Raw genomic sequence first — 17,889 nt, 5'->3', positions numbered from 1 at the left:
TCCCTCTGTGAAATCTCTGCTGTCTGCTCCCCACTTTCCTTAAGCATTTATACTAGCATCCGTTGAACCCATATCTTGAGATAAAGTAGGGCCTCACTCAAAAGGGTATCTTTAAAACACAACTTTTATAATCTGGGTTAGTTGACTGGGTTAGAAAACTGATTGAATGATGGTAATAAAAGATACCACAAGCCAGAGTAAAATGACAGAAAAATCACTGAGCTTTTCAAGATGCACAAGCTTCTTACAGCATTAGTTGCAGCATCAGTAACAGCAAAAATAATAAGAAAACTTCCTTCTTCCAAATTTGTACGTTACGAAGTTACTAGGTAAGATACCAAAATTACTTCCCTTCTCCCCTCTCCCATAAGACAGATTAGTTCACATTCCTGTGAAGGTTCTCTTCAAACAGTTGGTATGGTATAATTTTTATCACTCTGAGTAACTCAGTATTTTCCTGGGATTTCACTCCTTGGGGCCATAGGGCTTGGTCCTTCTGGACGGCACTTCCTCGAACCTCCATGGTCTGTGGAGCCCCAATTCACTTCATCAATCTTCAGAACAAACGTTCTGATCCCCTAGTAGTTACCCCTTGGGGAGAAACACTCTTTCAGCCTTGGACCTTTCCCCTTGAGAGAGAAAGTCCTTGCAGAGCCCTCTCGTGGAGGATAGACACCCCAGGCACTATAGCCTCCTGCTGGATACCCGGATCTCCCCTCTCCAAACTCTGAACCCAGATTTAAATAGATGTCAGATGTACCCCCTCAAGGGGATGCTCTTCCCATTGCCACTTAAGGGAATATAGATTAAACTACCCAATGTACACATCCGACATGACCTTCCCACTGATTAATATCCACACCAGAAATCACAAAACATTACACACCTCTGGAAAGAATTTAGCTGTCTTCTTCCCACTTGTTAACTGAATTCTGACTGTCTGAGTGACAATCCTCGTGTTTCACTCTCTTCTTTCAATATTATAGTGCCAACATATCAAAATATCTGAAGTTAATTTAGAATATATAGCAACTTGTTTAGCTTAATTTCAAAAGATTTTGGTATTACACGGGTTGTACCAATACATTAAATGAAAATCTCAACACACCAAGGGGCAGATTTTCAAAGGGTTACGTCCATAACCCCGAAAACCTGTCCCTGAGCGCGCCGAGCCTATTTGTGTAAGCTCGGCAACCGCGCGCAAGCCCCAGGACGCGCGTATGGCCCGAGGCTTTGAAAAAGGGCGGGAAGGGGGCGGGGAGGGGCAGTCCGTGGGGCGGGACCGAAGCGTCTGGCACAGCGGCCGTGTCGGGGGCTTGTGCGCCGGCACTTGGCCAGCGAGCGCAAGTTATGCCTGCCAGAGGCAGGCGGTAAAGCACAAAATAAAGGTGTTGGGGGGGGTGGATTTAGGTAGGGCTGGGGGGCAGGCAGAGGGAACAGGGAAAGCCATCGGGGCTCTCCTAGAGCTCGGCGTGCACAAGGTGCAAACATGCGCGCAACAAATCTACACCGCCCGCGTGTTATAAAATCTGGCCCCGAGGGAGCTGTGAGAAAAACCAAAATCAAAGAAACTAAAGAATTCTCATCTATGATAGACAACAAAGCTAATGGTGTTTGTCACTATAGTTGTAAGCCAAGGGTTTTTTCCTCTTTTAGGTGGAATCAAACTATATATATGTGAGAATTCTTTAGTATCTTTCACCTTATATTCACCATGAGACACCAGCCATTTCTGGATCTGGCTGAATACCATCTCCTGACATTTCATTTAAAGATGAGTTCTTATATTCTACTGTAATGTCAGGGTTATTGTTTGTACCAGTCCTTTTTCTCTCTTAAAGCCAAATGTTTCCTAATCAGATACTCAGCAATATCAACCAATAAATTTCAACAAAGCAATGGCCATACTAACGTATTTCTCTGTGTCTAATATAACTGACAAAGCACAAAGCCTGAAGTACATTAGCTTATAAGACAATCACAGTGAGGGAACTTCTCAAGATATCCATGGTGTAAATACTAGGGGTGTGCATTCGTATTGAACATAAATGTAAAACGCTACTTATTTTTTTTTTTTAACTTAAAAAAGTGATGAGACATAAACGATCGGATTTCCAATTTATTCAACATAGCTATGTTGAATAAGTTGGAAATCGCGATTGTTGATCAAAAATAAAAATTTAAACCCCTCACCTTCCTTAATCCCCCCCCAAAGACTTACCACAACTCCCTGGTGATCCAGCGAGGAGTGAGGACGCCATTTCTGAAATTCTTTGCGAGGAGCACATGACGTCGGCGCCACGTCGGAGTGACGCGGCGTCACGTGATTCCCCGCGGGGTCGCTTCCGGGATCCTCGTTCGGCGCAAAAGGAACTTTTGGCCAGCTTGGGGGTGTCAGGAGGCACCCCAAAGCTGGCCAAAAGTTCCTTTTGGGGCCGAGAACGAGGGTGCCGGAGGGAACTCGCGGGGAATCACGTGACGCCGCGTCACTCCGACGTGGCGCCGATGTCACGTGATTCCCCGAGGGGTCGCTTCCGGGATCCTCGTTCGGCCCAAAAGGAAACTTTTGGCCAGCTTGGGGGTGTCAGGAGGCCCCCCCAAGCTGGCCAAAAGTTCCTTTTGGGCCGAACGAGGGTGCCGGAGGGAACTCGCGGGGAATCACGTGACGCCGCGTCACTCCGACGTGGCGCCGATGTCACGTGATTCCTCCGCGGGTCGCTTCCGGGATCCTCGTTCGGCCCCAAAAGGAACTTTTGGCCAGCTTGGGGGTGTCAGGAGGCCCCAAGCTGGCCAAAAGTTCCTTTTGGGCCGAACGAGGATCCCAGAAGCGACCCCGCGGGGAATCACGTGACGCCCGCGTCACTCCGACGTGACGCCGACGTCACGTGCTCCTTGCAAAGTTGGTCAGAAATGGCGTCCTGACCCCGCTGGACCACCAGGGAGTTGTGGTAAGTCTTTGGGGGGGGGGGGAGGATTAAGGAGGGTGAGGGGTTTTAAATTTTTATTGCACATATGGACATATACTCAACTCATTGAATTCTGTTTATGTCCATATTGACCGCAAATGGGACCCCCTTTGGACATATGGACATATGAACGTAAACTTTTGCTCTGCACATCTCTAGTAAATACTACACTTTTATAATACCACCATTAACCATCACCAAAACCCCAAGAAGAGGTTAAGGGTCTGCTCCCTTCAGAACTTCTGCAAGGGCAATACTCCAGTGACTTAAGGGCTTGACACAGTGACGTATCTTGCAGAATCTGAGGCAGCACATGATTTTACCATAGGGAGATAATGCCAAACAAAATATGATCAATGTCTTTGAGTGAGCACAAAATTAGACCTAAGATAAGCACTGGATGTGCACTTCATTTAAGGATTCTTTTAGCACTGTTCTGCAGTCCACATAGAAGGCTCATAAACAAACAGAATATTTCTAGGTCAGGGTAGTTGACTAGGTTAGAAAATTGGTTGAAAGATGGTGATAAGATATGTTCAGTTCAAGAAAGCAGGATTACTAGTGGAGTACCTCAGGGATCACTCCTGGGGCCAGTTCTATTTAATATGTTCATAAGTGATACTGTAGAGGGGTGTTAGTAGGAAAGGTTTGTGTCTTTGTGGAGGATACTAAGATCTGAACCACAGTGGACATTCCTAATGGTGTATACAAATGGTGTGATTTAGAAAGTCTGAGGAATAATAAAGGGGTTTGACAGCTATAATCAATGCAAAATCGTAAGAGTCATCTATTTTGGGTAGAAAAATCCAAGGTAGTGCTCATGATGGAGGGTAGGGGGTTCTTACAGGGGGGTGGGGAGCAAGGAAATACTAATGCACACCAAACAGGAAAGAGATTTCAGGGTGATCATATCTAACTTTACCAAGTTTGCAAAGTGTGAGAAGGTAGTGGCCAAAGTAATGCAAGGTGCATAAGGAGAGGCATAACTGTACAAAAAAGGATGTGGTAATGCCTCTGCACAAGTCATTGGTAAGAAGCTCACCTAGAGTTTTGCAGTCCATACTTCTGAAAGGATACAGATATAGGCATAGTGGAGGCAATCCAGAGAAAGGCTAGCAAAATGCTGCAGGAGTTTGCACTCAAAGCCTTATAAAAGGAGATTTTAGGATCTAAATATGTACAGCATATCCTAGAGAAGTGGAAAGGGGCGGGTGATATTCCAGTATCTGAAAGGTTGAAATAATGAACATAAATCTAGTATTTTGCAGTGGATAGGAAGTTCGAGAGCAAGAGGTTATGAGATTAGGCACAAATTTGCAGATTCAGAAATAACATTAGGAAAATATTTTTTTTCACCAGAACTGGAACAGCCTTCCAGTGGAAGTGGTGGAGGCCAAAACAGTATAGAAATCAAGGAAGCCTGGGATAAGCATAGAGGATCTTTAGTTGTGAAGAAGTGAAGGGAATACCAGAAATCAAGTGGGTTTATGTTATTAGAACAAGTAGGAAATTAAGCAGATTAGATGGACCTTTGCTTCTTATCTATCATCATATTCTATTGTTCTGTTCTCTGTTTTTTTATTGTAAATATCATACAACCATACCTGCTTGATCCTCCCTAATTTTAATATTCAAATCAAAACATACCTGTCAGCATGCATTTTAATCGCTATGTATGAACCTCCTCTAAATTAAACCTTCTTTAAAGTGTTTCTATATCCGAATGCAATCCACTTTGAAGTGTCATAAAAGGTAGAAATATAATTTTTTTTTTAAAAAAAGGTTCCTGATCTATAACTTCAGCTTCTGCTTCTGTACTGGTACTATATTTTAGTATCAGTGCACAAAAGATTGTAAGTGAGCCACTTAGGGGCACATTTTAAAAGGTACGCCCGATTTTATAATATGTGCATGTGGCTGCCTGTATGTTATAAAATCAGGGGTCGGCGTGCGCAAGGGGGGTGCACACTAGTGCACCTTGTGCGTGGCGAGCCCTCGTGGAGACCAGATGGTTTTCCCCGTTCCCCCCCCCCTCACATTCCTCTCCCTTCCCCTACCTGTCCCGCCCCCAGCCCAGAAAAATAAAACACCATACCTTTATTTAAGAGGCAGGCATAACTTGCGTGCACCGGCCAACTGCCGGCGCACGATCCTCCAACCCAGCAGCCATGGAGAGACCTCTTGCCATGCCCCCCCCCCCAGGCTGCCCCGCCCTGCCCCCAGACCGCCCAATTTTTCAAGCCCCGGGACTTACACGCGTCCCGGGGCTTTACGCGCGCCGCCGGGCCTTTTGAAAATAGGCCCGGTGCGTGTTACCCCCCCTACCGCGTAAATCCAGGAGGATTTACGCACATAGGGCTTTGAAAATCTTCCCCTTAGGGTTTTATGCATGATTTTCTCATATTCTGCACAAATGCCATACATTGCTCCTGAACAAACCATTAGTAAAAATGATTGGCATTTTGAGTCAAATAAATAAACATATTCATATATTCTAAGATAAAAAGAGGAAACATTCTATATATTGAATAAATGTATCTTTACATCTGGTAACTAATAAACAAATAATCTGTATAAAGCAATCCATGTTGCTATGAAAAATTCATGAGTATCTTTTAAAGTATCTGAAGATCCAATCTAGGATTAAATTTATATGCAAAAATCAATCTTTAACGTAGATTTTTCATTCTGTGAAATTTGTTGGTATGTATGAGAGAATTTATGGACACAGATTTCAGGAACAGTTCCATAATAGTGCCATAGGCGCTCTGCATATTGTAGCACTTTTATATGCAACTGAGGTTTACATGATTTCCAAGCCCTACCCTGCTCTTCACCATAGAATACACTTTGGCTATCATTTAAGTATTTCCTCTCTCCATTATTAAAGTGCATTCATACTGATTTTGTGAATAAGTAGAAGCTAAAGTGGGCAATTTCTCAGTAGCATAAAACAGCAACTTTAATGAACAGCACACCAATTATATTTAAAGGTTTCAAGAAAACTTAGGGAGCATTCAGAATTATCTAAGGAGATATGATGAAAGCAAATCCTTTTTGAAAACTTGTGGTTCATGTTCATTCTTTGCATATGCAAAGTTCCATGATAGTAGATTTAATTGCTATTGCACATATCATACCAGGTAGGTACAACATATACAATTTTTATAAGCAAGATAAAAGTTTATTATGGGAACATCAGAATTACATATAAAGATCCTTTGTCTTTAGAAATGACATATGCTCCCTTAGCTTTTTTTGAATTAACATTCATTATTTTATAATCCAAACTAACATACCATGCACGTCATATTGTTTAAGAAAAGTGGTAGTAGCCATTTGCCATTAAGCTGAACATAGCTCAGGCATGTTTGTTGCAGCTCTGCAGTCTGAAGCAAGGGAAAGGATAGGTGTGGTGTTGCATGCTAAGAGGCCACATTTTGCACCATGGCAAGTGGCAATGGACACTGTCATCCAATAAAACGGATCCTAAAAAAATAATTTACCGAACTGCAATACATACTGAGAAAGCCAATCTTGCCTGACCATGCTGTGGGTTGAGCCTCATGACTCAGCTTAGAGAACAGCTGTGCATGATGCTGTTGTACTGAAATGGATGGGGAGGAACACAGCTGAGTTTCATGCAGGCCAATCAATTTTCATTTACAAATTAATCATATATATATATGATTTGTTTGGTAACCTTTGAAAAAGTGGTGATACGTTGCTCTGCCTTAAAAGCACCAGAGCTGCATTCTTGATTACTCCAGCTTGATATTACCCCTGTGAGAAGTAAAAAGGGTAAGCAAAGGAGATAAAGACACAGTGCCTGCATTGTAGATTTATGTTGTATAAACTTTAATTTCAAATTAGAGGTGCTCAGATACTTAAAAGTTCAGAGTCGATTAAAAAACAGCACTTTTATTTTTGGATAGCTGCCCTATATTGTATGTCCAGTAAAATCTGAGTTTCCTGACAGCATTGTATCTACCTTTAGTTATTTTTGGAGAAATTCAGTGCCACTCTGTGGACAATTTAACTTGAAAATATTCTTTTTTTCTAAGGATTTTTCTGTTTCTCAAAGGGATTCTATACAAAACTGATGAGGCATCTGAGCATCTCTATGTAGAAGTATCTTCAAAATACTTATTAAAACCTTTTAGTTTAAAGCATCTACAGGAATGAAAAGAATGCCAAGAGGTGCTGATTAGAAGTATCAGCAGACACTTGCAAATACTGCATTTTAATTTTAGGAATGTTAATAGTACTATATAATTAACCAATGAAAGAGCATCTGTTTACCTACACTTGTGTGAACTAATCAATGAAAAATAAGCTTTGTAAAAGACAAAAGAACCAAATGTTACCCTTTAAGGGGAAAAGTACAAGTATAAAAGTTAAAGCTCCTAACAGAATTCTAACAGGAATTCGGCCCATAAAAACTGAATGGAATATTGTCTGGTGCACAAATAATCACTTGGCATGAATAAAGATGCAGTTTTCCATTCACTTATTAGGGATGATCACTTATAACTGTATTGCGGATTTTGCTTCCTGCTGTAACTCATGCATTTAATTAACATTAATGCTTTATGAATAAATAATATGGCCAGATTAAAATTAAATATTTGTGCCACATATGATCATTTTCAGTTTGCATCTAAAACTAATTCAAATTTCTGAATATAGATTACTATAAGTGGCTAGCATATGGCTCAAAAACCAGGTCAAAAGATGTCCTAGCCCTATGTCTTTAGTCATCAATGTGGTATTGTCTTCAATTGGCTTGAAGTTTTATCTTACAGAGCGCCTTACTCAATTAGGACTTTTCCAATTATGTACTTATGGAAAAAACTTTTGTTGTATAAGGCTTACATAGTCTCTAATTAATATGAACTTAAAATAAAAAGTAAGCTTCTTCACCAGGGGGAGTATTTCAGAGTAGTAAAGATTCTTATTTCTTGACAAAACTCAATGAATTTTTTTTTTACCCAAGCCTCTAACTTAACTTGACATCTTTAATATTGCAGTATTTACCTACCTATAGCTAAATTTATTAGTAGTGATATAAGGTCCACATTATTTCTATTTTACATTTATTGAATAGAGTAACATCTGTGCAATTCAGGATATTCCATCCATAGATACATTTATCAATTACTGTACTCAACATTCATCTTGCTTTGATGTTTTTTTGTATTTTTATAGACTGAAATACCATCTTACAAATTTTGTAAAATCAGACTTTGCATTACAAAATGTTACAAATAGGGCCTTTCAAAGTTTATGAACTAAAGTGTGCATTGTTAGTGCATAGTTTTTTTTACAAATTCAAATGAGGCTGGTAGAAAAATTGCCAACAAAATTTAGGTATGAAGATTTCCATACAATTGTGAAATCTAGCTTGTTAAACCAATTTTGTGAGCAGTTTTGTACCGCAGTCATAGTTAATGAGCCACTTTGCACAATTTTGCATTACAGTGGCTCATTAATTCTGAATTTTAATACAACTTTATTCATGGAAAACTCTGTGCAAAACTTTACTATTTGCGAAGGAGATAATCTTTGCAAAGATTGTTTTGCATGCTAAATTACTGAATAGTTTGCATTATTGCAAATACTGAGTAGTAATTGCTGATTTTGTGCACAAAGCTGCACATGCAAGATTTATCTCACAATATTACATTGGCCTCAAAAACAGAGAAGTTGAAAACATTGCTATTGTACATATCTTTACTTTCAAACGTAATGAGAAAAGGCAGTATTTGTAACCTCTGGTTGTTAATACAAATATGCCGCATACATTTTTTTAATGTATAGTTCCAGTAACTATACTGGATCCTGGAGAAAACTGGAATCTTATTAGGTCTCAATACCTTTGAAAAGACCAGCAAGAAAGAATGTTATAGAGGAGACCACTGAGGTCTCAAAAGATCATGTACCATAGCATCTTTCCTGTTGGTCCTTTCAAAGGTATTGCAACTTCTCACAATATTCACTTTTTCAAAAAATATAACTTCAGCGTGCCAGTCTTTAAGAAAGCTTGTACTTTTAGACCATTAACAAATGTAATCTGAGTGATTGTAACTGACACTTCTATAAAATATTCTTACCTGTTTGCGTTCCTCTGGATCCGACTCGCTACTAAAGTCTTCTGTGTTTACATTTTCAAAATCTGATTCTCCAACAGCAATTGGCACCGCTACAGTGAGGCCTTGGTTGGTCATGAACGGCACATATTCCTTTTCATCCGTTACGTACTTTTCCACACTGCTGCCGATGCCGCTGGTAGTTCCATTTCCATCTTTGAGACACTCAAAGTCTTTAATTATTTCAACTGTGGCATGATTAAACAAGCAGCTTTCTTTTTTGTTTTGTACCTCTTCAAGTTGTTTTATTTCATCGCATGTTTCTTGTTTAACAAAGGCTTTTTGGATTAATTCATGTAAACATTTTTTCATATAATCTATTCCCCTCTGTATCCTGCCTACAGCAATCTGTAGATTGTTCATTTCACTGTCTTCATCCGTGGCACAAAGATTATCTGAACTAAAAGAGCTCAGCAGCAAGGCCAGAAACAGGTTTAAGACCTACGGAAGATGGAAAGGAAGAATGATTTTTTTTATTGCCCATTGTTTATGCTCTTTTTAACATGCTGACATCAAATTTAAGATTTGGGATGAAATCTTCTAATCATGACCACCAAAGAGAAGAGGGTGTTTGAACAGAATGACAAAGAAAAAGACACACTTTTTAATCTTGAGTGACAGTGCATGACAAGGTACTGCTAAACACATCCTGCCCATGTCATGTCCAATACTGAAAGTGTATATGGATACGGTGGACAATTTTGAAAACCATTTAGTGGGCAAAATTTATTTTAACCCATATAAATTGGCTAACTGAAAATTGCTCTCCCTCCCTCAATGTGACTAAAAATGCATTATGCAATTATGCGCATACTTTTAGCTACATTTCCTGGTGATGCGTTTTGGTCGGCGGAGGAAAATAACACGTGTAGATTATATTTTCAAATTTATACATATTGTTTTCATTGATACCGCAGATATTTGCACAAAAAGGAGCTACAAATGTCTATGGTTCATTTGTGCCCACATCAATTTTCAATGTGAAGAAATATACGTACATTTGCTTTGAAACTTGGGCAAAGGCTGCTGGTAAAAAGTAGCTGCTTACTTTGTACCAAAATACACTTTTAGAAGCAATTTTCAAACATGAAATGTTACTACATAACATACATTTGTAGGATCAAAAAGCATCTCATTCTAGATCATATTTTAAGTTAAGGTTGAGCAAACGAAAAATCACCTGCAATTCATTAAGGAACTGACTGACCAGGGTGAACCAAAACTGTTTCAATTTGCATATTTGTTACTGTATTAGAGGAATGGATTTTTTGGTATATGTTTTTCTTATGGACCAGATTTTAAAAACATTTAAGTTACTCACCACCAGGTTGCCAATCACCATGACCATCATAAAAACAACAAGGCACATGGATTGCTCAGCAACCTCCATACAGTCCCACATTGTCTCTATCCATTCTCCACATAGGACCCGGAATACAATCAGAAAGGAGTGGAAGAAGTCATTCATGTGCCAGCGTGGAAGCTCACAGTCTGTAGCAATATTGCAGACATGCTCTTTGTAGCTTTTGCCAAATAGCTGCATGCCAACCACAGCAAAAATGAAGACAATGATGGCCAGCACCAAGGTGAGATTTCCCAAAGCCCCTACTGAGTTGCCAATAATTTTTATCAGCATATTTAATGTTGGCCAAGACTTTGCCAACTTGAAAACTCGTAGCTGAAAAATATGAATAAAAACTGTGATATAACTTGCAATAGAACAATGGATATAGACTCTGTTTTCCAATTTTTGAAAAATCTACTACTTCCAAATGATTAACTTTTATTTAATTTATTTAATAATATTTATATTTCACTTATCGAAAACAATTGTTCTTAGTGCATCACACCATAAAACATACATAAATGGTGACATCATAAAAAGAGGGTCAAAGTTAAATTGAATTAAAACCCCAGCAGCCTTTAAAAAATTTCTGGAAAGGCATTCAGAAAAATACCAACTACCTAAATTACTAATGTAGCGATCCACTTAGGATCTCTAGTCGTTGACCCTAGTCAAAGACTAGAAGAGTGAAGGAATGGGAGCAAGCCACTGTGTGCTGGCTGCAGTGGTACTGCTCCTGCCTGCTATGAGCAAGTAGGATCATTATTAATTAACTAATTTAAAAATTCTTATATATCACCTATAAAGGAAAAACCATGCTAGGGCGGTTTACAGCAGAGCATACACATTAAAAACAAAATATGACAAAATGGAACATAAATGCAAAACACAATAACAATTAAACAAAGCATAATGCAGAAATATGAATACCTATAAAACAAAGTAAAACAATATTTCAAGGGAAGGCCAACTGGAAATAGTAAGTGCTTCCTCAACGTTATTTTTTCTAAAATACCTATAATCATAATATCCCTAAGCTCCAGCGGTAAGTTTGTTGCTCAGAAAAGGCCGATGACAGAAAACACCTTTGAGTTCGTACATGTAACTGGAGGTGGAGGGTTTTTATGATGGGAACTAACAGCAGACCTTTGTCAGCAGATCTTGAGGCATGCTGAGGGATGTGCCTTTGCCAAATAGGCTGAATCAATCATACCCCTTGAAGAGCCTGGTAAACAAAGGTCACCACTTAAACTGAATCCTCTGAGTGACAGGAAGACAGTTGCGTTGCTGGAGCACTGGAGTAAAATGCTCTCTAATGGGGGCAGGAAATAATTAAATGTGCCGCAGCATTTTGCAATAATTGCAGTGCCTGCCAACATGTACTTAGGTAGTCCCTTCATATAAAGAGTTTCAATAGTCTACTGTGGTCAAAATAAAGGCTTGAAGCACAGTTCCTGAAATCAGCAAACAGGCAGCAAATATTTTAAAAGGATGGATAACTCTGAGTTTGAAAAGAGTTGATTTTACAATAGCACTAAGCTGAGGTTTGAGATAAAAAACTAAGATCCCGCATGATGCTGTTAAAAGAAATTGGGACACCTTTAATAGTAATGTCAAGCAAACAGGATGGAAAGGGTTGCCTAATTAGCCACAGTGCTTTTGGATTTAGTAAGATTTAACTCAATTCAGTTGCTTAAGCCAAAAGTTAGAGATCTGTGTGGCATTTTTTGTTAGTAGTTGAAAGAGAAGGAGATGTTATTTTCTTGGTTCCCCTGTTCCTGGTGTAGGTGGACCATCACATCCCGGCTGATAGAAAGAAGGCAGATACCTTGCTAGTCATAACTTGGCTGGTGAGGTTGTCTCAGGTTTAACTTTGGCCTTTATTTTTAAAGTTTTATTGAAACCTCTAGTCCTGCTCAGGGAAGGAAAACTTTACCCTGGGAAGGTTAGGAAAAAGAGAAGATCTTCTGATTTCATCTCACAGTATTGATTCTGTGTTGAGAATCCATTTTGAGTATTTTTATGACTATTTTGCCTTTGTTTTGAGAGGAAGATTTGCCTACCCTTCCTGTCCAGGAATGGGGAAAGGAGTAGAATTTCTTTCCTTGCTGTGGTTGAATCTTTCAGTCCGAAAGAGCCCTCTATTCCATCTGGAATGGAGACCTCAGAGGATATCATTTGGAGATCCCTAATGGAGTTTCTACCTTGGGAAAAGGAAACAAGCTTTGGAGATGTGAAGAACATCTGGATCTTAGGTATTCTGCCCTCATCTAGAAGACTCCCCTTGCCCACTGGAAATCTTGCTTTTCCAAGCCCTTGAAGGTAAAACATCCCTGGACCCAAATACTGAGGGACACCTTCGCAAATAGAAGTTATGGAAGGCTGAGCTGTAACATGGATGTAACAAAGGATAAATATGTATGGTGTCAGTTAATTACCCTTGAAGATCTGCTACAGTAATGATTAAGCTGGAATCCAGAGGGTCCAGTCTAATTACATCCTTTCAGCTTATACACAGACTGCTAGAACACCCAAAGGAGAGTTTTCTCCCTACACCATAGGCCCTGTAGGTTATTCTTCCCCCCCCCCCCCCCCGGCACACTTTGTAGAATTCGTGCCCCAGGGCTATTGGAACTGCACAAGTACTTAGCCCTAGGACTGAATGTAATGCCTGCCTTATCAGGAAAATATAGAAGAAGGGCTACACTAGCCTGAGAAAACAACAGGCCCTTTACTCACTTCCTGAATGTCAGGTAATCACCTCTTCATGCAGGTCTCATGGGAGGGAATTCCATAAAATAGAACCCATAATAGAGAAGAGTCTATTCTGCTTCTCTTGCCCTCTAGCCTCATTAAGAGAAGGAACCCTCAACAAGGCTTTCCCAGTCGAGCACAGAGGTTACACAAAGGTCTAAACACTCACTTAACATGGATCTTCACCATGATCAGCCTTATGTAATTGTAATAGATTCTGTCTGGATGGAGCGCTTCAAATCCCTACTATGGTGACTACATATTAATATCAGAATTTTGAACTGAATCCACTGAGACAGAGATAAGAAGTGTAGGTCTCTTAATCTGAGAGAAATGCTATCATGTACCTTGTACCAGTAATAACCCAGGCTGCTGCATAATGCACATGTTGCCACAGCTATAACAAAGATTTGGGTAAAACCCCAGTACAAGGAGTTGCAGTAATCAAGGGCTAATTGTTCTGGCTGGATAGTGGCTGATGATGGATCCCCGACTGTTCATTAGTCTGTCATATTAGAGCTGAGTTTCACAGAAATATTGGACAGTAGGATATTGGTAGTTGTACTGAGCTCCAATTTTCACAGCCCTGATGTTTTGGGGGTTAGTTTGGTTTATACTGGGGGGGGTTGTTAATTGATTTTTAATTGTTATTCACGATTCATTTTTTAATTGATGTGCTGCTATTATATATAACAAAACCAAAAAGTGTGTAGCAATTTCTTTAAACCTGTCCTTAAAAAGTAAAACTTTGAAGAAGCTTATTCAACAAATGCAGCAGCTTTAATGAAACCTTTGGAAAAAAGTATTTGAAAGACAGAGGTTAAGTCCTCTGCCAGGAACTATGTTTCGTCCTTAGGCTGAATAAGCTTCTTTGAAGCTTTTTAAGGACAGTTCTAAAGGAATTGCAACACACTTTTTTGCTATTGTTATATTTTGTGTGTGTTGCTGTGGTTTCTCCATCTTTTTATTTGCTGCTATTTTATACTGCATGTATTTTGTAAGGTTTGCCCAGGAAGGGCAAATATAAGAGACAATGTTTTTATTAGTATTATTATACCACAATAGTACATAAAATAGAAATACAAACTTATTTTTTGTAAATATAAACAGTTCCAGCGAATATGCATTCTTGGTCAGATATACTACGCATTTTTGCTATAGACACAAAGTGCAAAAAATCCCTTTGGTACATCTGGCTCTCTGTTTATTAATATAATTTACCAGTCTGAAGGAACGGAGAACAGATAACCCTTCCACATTTGCGAGACCCAGTTCCATCAAACTAAGGCTGACGATAATACCATCAAAAATATTCCAGCCTTCCTGGAAATAATAGTATGGGTCCAGGGCAATCAATTTGAAAACCATTTCTGCTGTAAAGATGCCAGTAAAGACCTAGAAGGGAAATGTAATTTATTAGTCTAATTCAGTCAGAAATCATTTTAGATTTTTTAGGTACATTAACAATGATGGAAAAGTGTGTTTAAGTAAGATATGACCAACAATGAACATTTAAATGATATATTTATACAAACTAGGTGGCAGATGTTTTATGTGCCTATGCAGAATTGACTCAGGATTCATGCTTGTGCAAAGCACACTGTCCCCTGAAATTGTTGTCTAAAATGGGATCTAAGTGACTGAGAAAACAGATCCAGAATAAGACACAATAATTGGAAACTTCTTTCCCATGTTATGGTTTAATATGGATGTAACAGTTGTTTTACACCTTTATCAACATCTTTTTCATCTGCTAGGAGATTTTGCATTTTTTGGATCCTCCCCAGGATGTTAGCTATTCCCTCTGTTTTGGGATTGGTCAAGCTTCTCACATATAAACTGGGCTGAGCATACTCAGACTGTGTTTGGCTGTAGTTTTGCATTGTGGAAGCTTGGAGTTTTGTTTGCTGGTGATCCCTGTTGCCCCCATGACCTACGAAAAGGGATAGCAGGGCAAAATCCTGTTTTAGGTGCCCTCACGGAACCAGAAGGGGTTTTTTTTCCTGTGTGGAGAGAAGAAAGGAGAGATTTTTCTCCTTATAGAGAGTGTGGGCCTTATGTTTTTATCCTGAGTAGCTCAGCAGAAGAGTTATTGGCTGAAAAGTAGACTGTTGATTTGTTCCCTGTTTTTGAGGGAAGGAATTTTTTGGACTTTCATACCCTATTTGTGAGCACTACTTCCAGTTTCCAACTTCTGGGAGAAGGATATTGATTCAGGCTGGGAGATGGATAAGGAGAATGTGATCTTAGGAACCATTCTTCTTTTGCTTAGGGATGACGATTTTTTGCTGTCATTGCATGGATATTTTTCTTTAATTTGCAAATAAACCAGTTTTATTTTGAACACCAGCCCCAGTCTGCTGTGTGTTTGTTTTTCCTCCCAGTTGAGATCTACTCGACTAGACCTACCTAAGACTTCGATACAGTAAAGTGTGCTCCGTCGGAGCGCACTGTCAGCCTGCTCTGGACGCGTGTTTTCCCTTACCCCTTATTCAGTAAGGGGAGGGAAAACACGCGGCCCACCCGCGGCACCTAATAGCGCCCTCAACATGCAAATGCATGTGATGGCCCTATTAGGTATGCGCGCGGGATCCAGTAAGTAAAATGTGCAGCCAAGCCACACATTTTACTCTAAGAAATTAGCGCCGACCCAAAGGTCGGCGCTAATTTCTTCCGGCGCCAGGAAAGTGCACAGAAAGCAGTAAAAACTGCTTTCCTGTGCACCCTCCGACTTAATATCATGGCGATATAAGTCGGAGGTCCCCAAAAGTAAAAAAAGTAAAAAAAAAAAAAATAAATTTGAATTCGGCCTGCGGCTGTCGGGCGAAAACCGGACGCTCAATTTTGGCCAGCGTCCGGTTTCCGAGCCCGTGGCTGTCAGCGGGCTCGAGAACCGACGCCGGCAAAATTGAGCGTCGGCTGTCAAACCCGCTGACAGCCGTCGCTCCTGACAAAAAGGAGGCGCTAGGGACGCGCTAGTGTCCCTAGCGCCTCCTTTTCCCCGTTTTTCCCGCGTCACCTCATTTAAATACTGAATCGCCCGCACCGGCGAAGGGCTGGTGCGTGCGCCGGGAGAGCGGGCGTTCGTCCGCTCTCCCGCGGTCTTACAGTATCGACCTGTAAGTGAATACCATTTGGGCACATTGAGCAAGGAGTGAGGACTGAGTGAGATATTCACCTCCCAACACCATGGGCCTCCGGAGGCTTCGATCCTCTTCCCTGCCAGTTAGAACCCCGGCTCCCAGGGTCAGAAGTCTGAACGCATGAGCAAAGGAGAGGACCGAGGTGGTGAGAAGTCCTGGGCACTGTTGTAGCCTCTTGGGGTCCTACCATATAGTAGTCTAATGTTTAAGATGAAAGCCATTTTTGAAGATTATACAATGAAGATATACTACAGATAAAAGAAGTAAATAATGCTATATATTAAAATCCATCAGCTAAATAAGCTCAGACATGCACAGAGACATCTGTAAAGATCTAAAGAATCTCAAAATGCCTGCCCCTTGTTCACGTAGATCACTATTTTTTTTTTCTTCAAACCTAATCCTTTATTTAATTTCTCAGACAGTCCTGGCATGTATCTCTCAGAGAAACACTGGCTCCTTGTCAGCCACTCAACGGCAGGGGCAAGGCTATTAGGTGCCCTAGGCGAACCTTCAATTTTGTGTCCTCCCCTTACACAGCTGCCTATTGGTGGCAGTTCTGGCACAGAATCATCCTCTCTCACCCCACTCAGGATCTACCTCTTACTCTCTTCTCACCTTTTGCCAAGTCCTGCATCCCCCTCCCCTCTCCCTTTGCCCTCTTGTTCACAGTGCTGAGCATTCATTCTCTCTATTCCCTTTTCCTAGCATAACACCTCTCTTCTTCTCCCTTCCCCCAGGATCCTCCTCTTTCTCCCTTCACTCCTTGCTTGACACAGCAGGCAGCATCTCCCCAATCTCTTTGCCCCCTTATTGCAATGCCTAGCATCCTTTCTCTCCACTACCCTACCTAACCAGAATTCCTCTCTTTCTGTCTCTCTCTCTCTCTCTACCTCACCCTCACCCTGCCCATCATCCTCTCTATACCTCCCCCACCTACCCAGCTTCCTCTCTATCTCAACTCCCACATCTACCCAGCAGCCATCCATTCCCTTCTCTCTTGTGGTGCTGTGCCTTAAAAGTACGTAGGCAGCATGTGACGTTTTGTTTGCCACTTTCCAAGATTTTGGTGGCCTGGATCAGCTATGGGTAAATTATGGCCCAGCACCATTTTTATTCCGGCCCGCTGTTCTCTCTAAATTTATATTATGTGCGGCCTGTGCGCAGGAGTGATGCGCTGGTGGGGTTCCCACACCTGCCAGCAAGAAGAGGCCCTACATGGCAATGGGCCTGAAGTTGATTCTGCCAGCAGGCTTCCAGCACCCAGCCAGCAGGAAGAAGACACGCAGCTGGCAGGAAGGGTGAGCCAGTGGGTTGGGTTAGGTTGGGACGGGAAGGGAGTGAGTGAAAGAAAGGAGAGGAAAGAATGAATGAGGGGAGGGAGAGAGTGTGTAACTGAGAGGGTAGGGAAGAGTGTAAGTGGGAAGGAGGGGTGAATGACTGAGAGGGAAGGGAAGGAAATTGAGTGGGAGGGTGAGTGACTGACAAGGAGAGGTGAATGACTTAAGAGGTGAATGAAAGGGAAGTGGAAT

At 40.9% G+C, this 17,889-nt stretch overlaps 1 protein-coding gene across 1 annotated transcript in view; it reads right to left on the bottom strand.

The window, feature by feature from the left end:
• Window positions 1-17,889, bottom strand: part of LOC115093624 (sodium channel protein type 2 subunit alpha-like) — a 279,971-nt gene that overhangs the window by 99,437 nt on the left and 162,645 nt on the right. Inside the window, exons 15-17 of the mRNA XM_029605640.1 lie at window positions 14,436-14,609; window positions 10,437-10,793; window positions 9,080-9,556 (exon numbers count right to left, since the gene is read on the bottom strand). Of these exons, the coding sequence (XP_029461500.1) occupies window positions 9,080-9,556; window positions 10,437-10,793; window positions 14,436-14,609 (1,008 nt within the window). The remainder of the gene's footprint in view (window positions 1-9,079; window positions 9,557-10,436; window positions 10,794-14,435; window positions 14,610-17,889) is intronic.

Source organism: Rhinatrema bivittatum, chromosome 6 (assembly GCF_901001135.1).
Source record: "Rhinatrema bivittatum chromosome 6, aRhiBiv1.1, whole genome shotgun sequence".
Classification (NCBI taxonomy): Eukaryota; Metazoa; Chordata; class Amphibia; order Gymnophiona; family Rhinatrematidae; genus Rhinatrema; species Rhinatrema bivittatum.
This window is presented reverse-complemented; position numbering and strand designations above follow the sequence as displayed.